At 37.0% G+C, this 11,425-nt stretch overlaps 1 protein-coding gene across 1 annotated transcript in view; it reads left to right on the plus strand.

Moving 5' to 3' along the window:
- AP4E1 (adaptor related protein complex 4 subunit epsilon 1) overlaps window positions 1-11,144 on the plus strand; it is a 90,321-nt gene extending 79,177 nt beyond the window's left edge. Inside the window, exons 18-21 of the mRNA XM_050797130.1 lie at window positions 2,543-3,100; window positions 4,292-4,482; window positions 6,271-6,428; window positions 7,749-11,144. Coding sequence (XP_050653087.1) covers window positions 2,543-3,100; window positions 4,292-4,482; window positions 6,271-6,428; window positions 7,749-7,909 — 1,068 coding nt within the window. The 3' untranslated portion in view covers window positions 7,910-11,144. The remainder of the gene's footprint in view (window positions 1-2,542; window positions 3,101-4,291; window positions 4,483-6,270; window positions 6,429-7,748) is intronic.
- The last annotated feature ends 281 nt before the right edge of the window (window positions 11,145-11,425 follow it).

Below are 11,425 nucleotides of genomic sequence, written 5' to 3' on the forward strand. Positions count from 1 at the left end.
ACCTCATTGCTGCCTATTTAACAAGTGCATAACTTTCAGGTAGATTTTTTCCTCAGGAGAACATTCAGGGTGATATTAGGTTTTTTTGTGGCGAGTTTGAAATCAGAAATGTTGTTATGATGTTTTTTCTGTTAATGATGCTAAATCCTTTTTGGCTTACCTCTTATACTTCCCCCTCATTCTCACCCAGCTGTCACTGAAGAGTAGAAAAAGCAGTGTATTTCTCTGTTTTATGAGACCCTGAATTCTGTGAGGAATTGTGTTGTAACGTAGATGCGTCATAAAGAAGGAGGAACAGTTAATGATGACATAAAATTAGCATGTATCCTCTCACTTCTCAGCCCCGACCCTTCCTCTGATACTGGAGCAAAGCAGACAGGATTGGGACTAACTGAATGTGCTCTTTCTGTGTCATGCCTCATTTTGGGTGGCTGTTTTTCTCCAGGAATCCTGTTCCCTGCTGATTTTTCTTACGTTAGCATTCTCAGTTACATACATCAAGATTCTATTGATGTATTTCATTTTAACTAGCTTTTATTTTTAGGTCTGTGATCCATTTTGAATTAATTTTTTACATCACTTCAGAAAGGCCAAGGTTTATTATTTTTTTTCACCTTTGGCTTCTTATTTCACCTTTTTTCTTGAGACAGTCTTACTCTGTTACCCAGGTTGGAGTGCAATGGCATAATCTTGGCTCACCGCAACCTCTGCCTCTCAGGTTCAAGCAATTCTCCTGTCTCAGCCTCCCCAGTAGCTGGGATTACAGGCATGTGCCACCAAGTCCGGCTAATTTTTGTATTTTTAGTAGAGACGGGCTTCACCATGTTGGCCAGGCTGGTCTCAAACTCCCGACTTCAAGTGATTCTCCTCCCTTGGCCTCCCAAAGTGCTAGGATTACAGGCGTGAGCCACCATGCCCGGCCTCACCTTCATTTTGAAGACATTTTTTTTCTGAGTATGCTGTGCTAAACTGTTTCTTTTCTTCAAGCATTTAAACAAAGATGTCACTACAGTGTCTTCTGGCCTGTATAGCTTCTGAATACTAGCAGATTGACAGTGCAGAAGAAAAGATCATTAAGCTTGAAGACAAAGTAATAGAAACTATCCAAAATGAAACATAGACCAAAAAAAAAAAAAAAATGCAGAGAGCATCGGTGACCCAGGGGACAGTAACAAGCAGTCTAATATACATCTGTTTTTTTTTTTTTTTTTTTTCGTTTTTTTTTAAAGACAGAATCTTGCTGTATTGCCCAGGCTGGAGTGCATTGTCACAATCTCAGCTCACGGCAACCTTTCCTCCCAGGTTCAAGCAATTCTCCCACTTAAGTCTCCTGAGTAACTGGGATTACAGGCATGCGCCGCCACACCTGGCTAATTTTTTTTTTTTTTTTTGGTAGAGATGGGGTTTCACCATGTTGGCCAAGCTGGTCTCGAACTCCTGGCCTCAAGTGATCCACCTGCCTCAGCCTCCCAAAGTACTGGGATTACAGATGTGAGCCACCATGCCTGCTCTCTAATATACATCTAACTTGAGTCCCATAACTACTGAAAATAACTACTATTTACCAGTTATTAGTAACTATTGAAAATAACTACAGTAGTTTTTGTGCCCCCTTGTTTTTGTGTTAATAAAATGTTAGTTCTTGTTTGGTGACTTCTGAACTGGAGGTAAGAGACAAAAATCATCCGTTCAGAGTTGGAAGAAGGTGTTGGGACTTGAGGAGAGTGACAGAGAAGATATGAAAAGGGAACTAGAATTCTGGTCAACTAGAATCATGTAAAGGATGCTGTGTAGTGTCAAAGCACCCCGGGGGGTGGAGGTGGAGAGTAGTGCCAGTCTGCTGCACTGATTCTAAATAGAACTTTGTGAGGCAAGGGAACACTTGAACCATCACTCCTCTTACATAGATTCACAGAACATTCTTCAGAAAGTTTAGACCAACAATGACAAGTTTGCCATTCTGTCTCCTGAATGTGTGGCAAACATCACTAGTCAGTTATTGAATTCTTTCCTGCTGAGTGTTCCAGTCAGCTGCTGCCAGTTAATTCTTGAGATAAAATCAGTTTTTCTTTCTTTCCTGCTTACTAACTCACAGGCCACGAAATCATGATTATTATAGATGACTAAAACGAGGTTGGGTCATCCCTGCATTCAAGAGTAACTTAGGCTTATACAGAACAACTATGGCAACTCAAAAAATGGCTAGTTTTCTCACTGTTTTTTAATTTGTTCAGTTTTATATGCTAGTATTCTGAAATCTAACAAGTTTTTTGTTCATGACTGACTTTTTGACCTTATTTCTTTTTCTGATTCCATGCGTTTTTTAATGAGAAACAAGATTTAGCTAATAGTTCAAAGTTATATAGCTGTCAGAATTTTAGGGTTTAACATTTTATTTATCTCTGATTCTTTGCAAATTTATTCTTTGTAGTTAGAACCTCAGCAAATTGTTATATTGCCAAGTTGAAATTATAGATGAATGTTTAAAACTCATGACTAGTAGAATGATTTCTTTTTATATTATGATGTTTTATTTTTGCAGCTGGGAAAAGCAGATACTGTCTCTCACAAGTTCAGAAGGAAATCAAAAGTCAAGGAAGCTAAAAGTGGCGAAACAACCAGTACTCATAATATGACCTGTTCTTCCTTTAGTTCTTTGTCAAATGTGGCATATGAAGATGACTATTACTTGAATACTTTGCACGATAGAGGAGACAAAGAATTAAAGACATTTTCTCTCAATTCGGAACTTTTGGATTCTGAGTCACTCACAGAACTGCCCTTGGTTGAGAAATTCTCAGATTGCAGTCTGTCTACACCTTCATTGTTTGCTGATAACAGCATGGAAATTTTTCACCCTCCTCAATCTACTGCAGCCTCAGTTGCCAAGGAAAGCTCTTTAGCTTCATCTTTTTTGGAAGAAACTACTGAATACATACACTCAAATGCTATGGAAATCTGTAATAATGAAACCATATCAGTGTCTTCTTATAAAATTTGGAAAGATGATTGTTTATTGATGGTCTGGTCAGTCACTAATAAGAGTGGTTTGGAATTGAAAAGTGCTAACCTAGAAATTTTTCCTGCGGAAAATTTCAAGGTAAAATTTAAAGGTATTATTGTTTTATTTTCAGTGTGTATTTTGTGTTCTCTTTTCCTGCGCTCTTTAAATGTCTGGTTCACTTTTGTCATAAACACTAAAACGAAATTCTCAAATTATTTAGCAAAGTGGAAGATTAAGGAGTAAGGATATTGAAGAATAAATGTGTATACTGTTTACTTCTTTCTGTCACCAATTTATTTTTATATACTGAGTGCTCAGACATCAGTTCTCTTTCTTCCCTAGCTCTGACAGATTGCCATTGTGATTGCTGGAAGTATGTTTAATTGCATTATTGTATGGATGATGTCCTTGGTGAAGTTGTAATGAGATTTGACTAGTATATTTATCTTCCACAAAACTGGCCCAGTTTCTTCTATGAGCTAGAATGTGTTGAATGGGATATTGTCTGCGCCACTGACCAGAGCAAAAGTTCCTGATACTAGATGTGCTTTACAATCACCTGTTGGGCCGGGCGCGGTGGCTGACACCTGTAATCGCAGCACTTTGGGAAGTTGAGGTGGGCAGATCACGAGGTCAGGAGTTTGAGACCAGCCTGACCAACATGGTGAAGCCCCGTGTCTACTAAAAATACAAAAATTAGCTGGGCGTGGTGGTGCACACCTGTAATCCTAGCTACTCAGGAGGCTAAGGCAGGAGAATCACTTGAACCTGGGAGGTGGAGGTTGCAGTGAGCCAAGATTGCACCATTGGACTCCAGCCTGGGTGACAGAGTGAGACTCCATCTCAAAAAATAAAAAATAAAAAAATAACCTGTGGAACTTAAAAAAACAGACCAAACCCTTCCCAGTTGCTTTAACTCTACCACCAGAGCTTGAGGGTAGAGAATGAGAATAGATGACACCTGTATTTGTATTTATATTTAAATTCTTTTAAAAATTATTTAAAAACTCTCCTATCTTTAAAAACCTAGGGCCAGCCAGGACATTTACAGAGTTTTAACTGTAATGCCATTTGTTAACATAATTTTGACCTGTGTACAATTATTATTTCATTATCTGTTCTAGTGAATTTTTCTCAAGTGAAATTGTCAGTCATCTTCATAATGTAGTTTGTTATTAACTTCCCACATTAGTATGATTTGTACCACTTAAATAGAAAATTGGTAGTCATATAATAGTCTGTATTGCTCCCTTCCTTCTTCAACACTTTTATTACTTTTATTTGCAGGTCACTGAGCAACCTGGATGCTGTTTGCCTGTAACGGAAGCAGAAAGTACCAGAAGCTTTCAATATAGTGTGCAGATAGAAAAACCTTTTACAGAAGAAATTCTTTCTGGTTTTATTAGTTATCATATGATGGATACTCATTCTGCTCAGCTGGAATTTTCTGTAAACTTATCACTATTAGATTTCATTAGGTAAATGTTTTGTGAAATGTTAATTCAAGTTGTTCATTCACCAACTATTTTTTAGACCTCTTCTGTGGATGGAGGCACTATGCTGGGTGCTAGGGAGTGTAACAGTTAAAAACTACACACAGTTCCTACCTTAGAGGAATTTCTAGTCTATGGAGGAGACGTGGTGCAATTACATACATATGTATGTAATTATGAATTGTGCTATGAAGAGAAAATAAGTGGTACAATGAGGGATTGTAGTGAGAGACCTGATTTAGGTTGGAGTTGGTGACCTGGAAAAACTTGTGAGAAAAAGTATTATTTAAACTAAATAACTCCAAAGATTCTGCATGGCTTTTGAAAGTTTCTCTCGTTTGTATTTTATTCGATTATTTCATAAAATCTGTTTGTTAAGCTTTAGAGAAATGTAAGAAAATTGCTCGACATAGTTATTAAACTTTTATTAAACATGCAGTTTTTGCCATTATACTAGGCACTGTGCAGTGTTACCAAAATAATTGAAAACAATATCTTACCTGCTCTAATTTTGTTTTATAAATGTACTGTTTTTGAACATTAAAAATATGAAGGCTGCCTGAACCCAGAATGCAGAATACCAATGAATATCTCTATATATATTCTTAACCTCCACATGTCACTTCTGTTACAATACAATGCTCTAACTTTTGTTCATCATTCTTTTTTTTTTTTGAGACAGGGTCTTGCTGTGTCACCCAGGCTGGAGTGCAGTGCCACACTATGGTTCACTGCAGCCTTGACCTCCCAGGCTCAAGTGATCCTCCCACCTCAGGCTCCTGAGTAGCTGGGACTACAGGAATGTGCCACCATGCCAGCTAATTTTTGTGTTTTTTGTAGAGACAGAGTTTTGCCATGTTGCTGAGGCTAGTCTCAAACTCTTGGGCTCAAGCAATCTGTCTGCCTTGGCCTCCCAAACTGCTGGGATTAGGGGCAAGGGCTACCATGCCCAGCTTTGCCCATTCTTTCAAGTCTTTTAGTAATAACATAACTGTCAGTCTGTTAGAGTACTGTATGCCTGTGGTGCTGATAGGATAAAATCCAGCCTTCAAAAAACTTATGTTGTGTGATTGTGGAGGTGTATCCCGTGGCGAACCTTAGTAATCAGAAGAATCACAGTATATTTAACACAGACCGTTGTTCTGTGTGTATTAATAAAATCCTCTGTATTTTTAAGATATCTTTCTTGATTATCAAATCAATAGATACTTATTATAAAACTTAAATGCTACAGAAAAATATAAGTAGAATATAAAAGTTCTTTGTAATCCTATCCCCAGATATATCCAGTATTAACTATTTGATCTTTAGTCTCCTGAACGATTTAAAAAATATATTTGTTAAAGTTCTTTCTTTTGGTCTAATTTACTTAGGGTGCTAGATCTTTGTATTCATGTTCTTTTTCATAGCTTTGATAGAGTATCCCATTATCCCCAAATTCAAAGTAGACATGAAAGAAAAGTTCTGTATTATATTTGAATGGTTTATGAAATTACTTGGTAAAATCTTACTGGAATGACTAGTAGAAAGAGAGAGAACTGAGTGATTTATTGAAATGATATTTTAAATTTAATAATATACCTGCTTTCAGTATTTTCATCAGGTTGGAGGATGATACTAACCATTTTTAGCGTATTTGCTTTAAAGACATAAATCTTATGGGACCCAAATTTACAATGATTATGTTTTATTCTCACGAGGCATTTGAAATTTGTTTATTTAGAATCATTTCACTGTTTTTGACATATATCTAATTTTAAAAATTATTTTCAGACCATTAAAAATCTCAAGTGAAGACTTTGGGAAACTCTGGTTATCCTTCGCCAATGATGTGAAACAAAATGTAAAAATGTCAGAATCTCAAGCTGCACTTCCTTCTGCACTAAAGACTCTGCAACAGAAACTAAGACTCCATATTATTGAAATTATAGGTTTGTAGAGTTATGAAAAGGCTATTCTGTGTTTATAGGAGCTTTCTTATAATTGGAGCACAAATTAACTCTTACAAGTATCAGATTTCTTAGAGCTTTATTTCCTATTATGACTGTCTTTCCGATGAATGTGCTTTTCAGACTGTATTAAATAATTTTTTATTGGAAAATACACATATATAAAATATACCATTTTAACAATTTTTAAACATGTAGTTAAATGGCATTAAGTATATATACACTGTTGTGCAACTATCACCATCATCTGTCTTCAGAACTTTTTTATCTTCCTCAGCTGGAACACTATACCCATTAAACACTAACTCAGCCTTTCCCCTTCCTCTCTACCTCTTGGCAACTACCATTTTACCTCTTGTCTCTATGAACTTGACTATGTTAGGTACCTTATATAATGTGGAATCATACAATACTCGTCCTTTTATATCTGGCTTATTTCACTGAGCATAATATCTTCAAGGTTGATCCATATTGTAGAATGTGTCTGAATTTTAATGTGATACATTTTGTTTATCCATTCATCTGTAAATGGATACTTGGGTTACTTCCACCTTTTGGCTATTGTGAGTAATGCTGCTATGAACAGGGTTATACAAATACCTGTTTGTGTCCCTACTTTCTGTTCTTTATTTGGTTATATACCCAGAAGTAGAATTAGTAGATTATATACATAATTATAGATGTAATTTTTTTTTTTTTGAGACAGAGGCTCACTTTGTTGCCCATGCTTTAGTGCAGTGTGCGATCTGAGCTCACTGCAACCTCCACCTTCCATGCAAGCTATTCTTATGCCTCAGCCTCCCGAGTAGCTGGGATTACTGGTGTGTGGCACCATGCTCAGCTAATTTTTTGTATTTTTTAGTAGAGACGGGGTTTCACCATATTGCCCAGCCAGGTCTAGAACTCCTGAGCTTAAGTAATCTGCCTGCCTCAGCCTCCCAAAGTGCTGGGATTACAGGCATGAACTACTGTGCCTGGCCTAGATTTAATTTTTTGAGAAACCACCATAGCATTTTCACAGCAACTGCATCATTTTATATTCCCACCAGCAACGTACTGGGGTTCCAGTTTCTCCACATCTTCATCAACACTTGTTATTACCTGTTTTTTTTCTTTAATATTAGCCATCCTAATGGGTATGAAGTGTAGTATCTCATTGTGGTTTCAATTTGCAGTTTCCTTGGTGATTAGTGATACTGGGTATCTTTTCATGTGCTTATTAGCCATTTGTGTATTTTCTTGGAGAAATGTCTGTTTAAGTCCTTTTGCATTAAATCATTTTTCACTTTTGTTTTGTTGTAGGCAATGAAGGGCTATTGGCCTGTCAGCTGCTCCCATCCATCCCCTGCTTACTGCATTGCCGAGTTTATGCAGATGTATTAGCCCTGTGGTTCAGATCCTCCTGCTCTACTCTTCCTGACTATTTACTGTATCAGTGTCAAAAGGTGATGGAGGGATCCTAGCAGAAGCTCTGCTAAATTTTACTCCATCAAGATCAATGGTTTACATAGATAAACTTATTTACCAAAGTAAAAAGGACTCATGGTACGTCTAATGAAAATGGGGATTATTACAAGTGTGGTTTATATGTTTTCTTTATGATTCCTGGTCAAGAAGGATCCCCAAAACTGTATCCCTAACTTTTAACTCAGGATTGTACAGTATGTTTAGGTTCCTCAAAAAGTGACCTAAGCTAATGTTATAAACTGCTAATGATTTATATATCACTTAGTGTGTAGAGGGACTGAAAATATTTATTTTGTTATAAATAATTTTATAGCACATTTACTCTAGTGCTAGCTAATTTTTAATAAAGCCAAGTCTCAGTTTTCTGCATTAAATGAAAGGGAGACATGAAATTGATAATCTCAAACTTAATTCATATTTGGCTTTGGAATGCAGTTATGTTTTTTGGTAGGCAAGTCAATACTTTCGATTATGTTTGGCTTAGATCAGTGTTGAACTAAGTTGGCATAGCACACACTAACAGTTGTAGGAGATCTATGAGCATGCTGGATATTGAGGGGATCCAATCTGTGGTATATTTTTTATTATAGATAACTGTTACACATAATTCCAGATAATTTGGCTATAAAATTTGTCTGTTTTCCACTTGGATTTATTTTAAAATTCAAAGTAAATCACTCTATTCTTATTTTGAAAACTCAGAGCCATTTTCAAAATATCATATAGAAACAAAACCCATAAGAGCACACAGTAACAAAGCAAACAGATACAAAAATGGCTTTTTAGTTACCCAAATATTTTAGTCAGTTACCATTTAGATCCTTTTGGCAAATTAAAATTTGTGATTAGAGTATAAATGGCAAAACGATCTTTTCCTGGCCTTTGAATCCACTAGTACTCAATGGATATAGCTGAAGCAGAGACTGTCTAAGTATAACATACAGGTTTTTCAGTAAAATGTATCATTTTCATGTTATAGTTATGCCTGTGTGGCCTCTATCAGAACTATTATCAGTAAAAGAGGTTAAGCCTATATATGAATGATGGACCAAAATCTTGAGGTTGTACATTAACTGAAATAGTATTTTATAAAATCTTATGGTGCTGTGGAAAATATTATTTCACCTTTTCTGACACTTCACCATGGAGACTATTTTAAGTCATTGCAGTTAATACTCTGGTTAATTGGTACTGTTAATCACCCAGGTCAGGAATTCTGATTTTAGGTTTATCTCATTAATCATGGCTGATAAAGAAGCTAAGGGGATTCCCCAGAGCTAATAGATTTCATTAGTCATTTGTGTCAAGAGTATTCTTCCCTAAAAATAAAAGCAGTATTTTCTGTCTCAATTTTTAAGTTATTCATTAAAAAATATATAACCTCTTGTTACTTTTATTCTTTTAAAAACATACAGTGAAACCTTGCTACAAGAGTAATAAGTGACTGGAATTTCTTGCATAATAGGTTCCTCCTTTTGAATAGATCAGATTCATCCCCAGGCTCTCAGCAGTGTCATGATGAAAGGAGTGTGCTGACTCCAGGGGTGCGGTGAACACTGGTAGCTAGCCTTATCAGCTCCCTCCTTATTCCTACCTCTGTCAGCAGCATCCCTCGCCCCTTACCTAATTCTGCTGTGACTCTGACAGAGAGGAAGTGCCTTCTCACTTTGCAAAGGAATGCAGCATGTCACAAAGAAGGTGCTCCAGTTTTTTGTGTCCTTACTTCCCTATGTTTGCCTAGTTACTGAGGCTAGGTCGAGTGTGGAGCAGTAGGTAAGATGCTGAGAGCACATGGACAACTACCAGGGAGATCTGCTGCTTGGTTACAGGGTGTATTCATGAGTGGTAGCTGCAGTTGTTGTGAGAGACATGCTTGGCATACAGAGCTGCCTAATGGATGGGAGACATATAATGGTAGATTTAGGGCTGGGAGCATGATTTTGGGTCTGCCCAAAGGAACATGGTGTCACTTTTGTTCTTTCTGACCTACTAAATAAAAAGTAGGGTAACAGGGTTTCTACTGAAATGTTTAGTAGAATGTTTACAGTTTTTATATTTTTATGATTTTAGAAACAACAATAATAGAAGAATAGATTTTAAGGAACTTCAGAGCAGTATATATTCTGTCTAAACTCGTTGAATGTTTTAAGTTGTAAATCAGGCATCACACCAGCCTTTATTTTTGCATTGCAGGAGATGTGATATAAAGTAGGGAGTTTTGTTTTGTTTTGTTTTTTTTGAGACGGAGTTTCACTCTTGTTGCCCAGGCTGGAGTGCAATGGTGCAATCTTGGCTCACTGCAACCTCCGCCTCCCAGGTTCAAGTGATTCTCCTGCCTCAGCTTCCCTAGTAGCTGGGATTACAGGCATGCGCCACCACACCCAGCTAATTTTTTTGTATTTTTAGTAGAGACGGGGTTTCTCCATGTTGGTCAGGCTGGTCTCGAACTCCCGACCTTAGGTGATCTGCCCGCCTCAGCCTCCCAAAGTGCTGGGATTACAGGCATGAGCCACTGTGCCCAGCCTAATTTATTTTTGTGGGTAGACTCATTCTCTTTACCTAATAGTTATAATTTAGTCAGTGAAGGGACAACATCTGGGGTAAGAGCTATGGAGGAGATGCTCAGCTTTGTGAGTTTTGTGCCAGGCATCTTTGCTGAAAATGGAGATGGCAGCAAGTGTGAATCTGGGGGAATAGAAGGGAAGACAGAAAAGCCTTAAGAGTAGATGGAGGAGGAAGGGTACCAGAATAGTCCCTGTGGAGGCAGGCAGATCAGAGCTCAGGGTTTGAAAGTGGGCCTGAGTAAGGGTCCTGCTAGAGAAACTGCAGATGGAAGCTGAGCAGTTACCAACTGCTAATGTGCCAAGTATGCCAAGCACAGCGTGTGTCCTATAGAGGAGCATTATTTTAAACAACGTTCTATCATCTACCAAAATAATTGTGGTAAAAGTGTAGTATTTTATTTTTTCCTTTTATGTCAGCAATATTTTAAGATATTGATCTGTTTATCTTGTATTTTTACAGATAAATGTGGTATTTGCCTCATGATTGTGAGCCACTGAGAGTGCACTGAATCTATTCACATGTCTTTAAGATGTTTTGCTGTGTTAAAAATTTTAGGAGAGAAAAATGCAAGTGAATAATTATTTAATAGACATTTATTACTTTATTTTGGAGTTGAATTCTGTCATTTGAAAAAGTTCAGTAATGTAATAAATACAAAGTGATCTGTACTTTTTTTGGTCTATATGTTCTTTATTAACTAAGTAGCTGAATAGTAAGTAATATTATTTAAACAATAATTTGGTAGACATTAGCTAAAAAGAGCAGGAGCAATTGGAATGGGATGAAAAGAATGATTTATTCATTACAGCCCCCAAAGAATCTTGTCTAATTGGTTAAAAGTAAAGATAGTGATATTTCTGTTTCAATGTGATGGTCAGAGAGAACTTTGTGGGCTTCAGACAAGTTACAGCATAGATTGATTCTCAGGATGCCTGTCCATATTCCCT

This window comes from Macaca thibetana, chromosome 7 (genome assembly GCF_024542745.1).
Source record: "Macaca thibetana thibetana isolate TM-01 chromosome 7, ASM2454274v1, whole genome shotgun sequence".
Classification (NCBI taxonomy): domain Eukaryota; kingdom Metazoa; phylum Chordata; class Mammalia; order Primates; family Cercopithecidae; genus Macaca; species Macaca thibetana.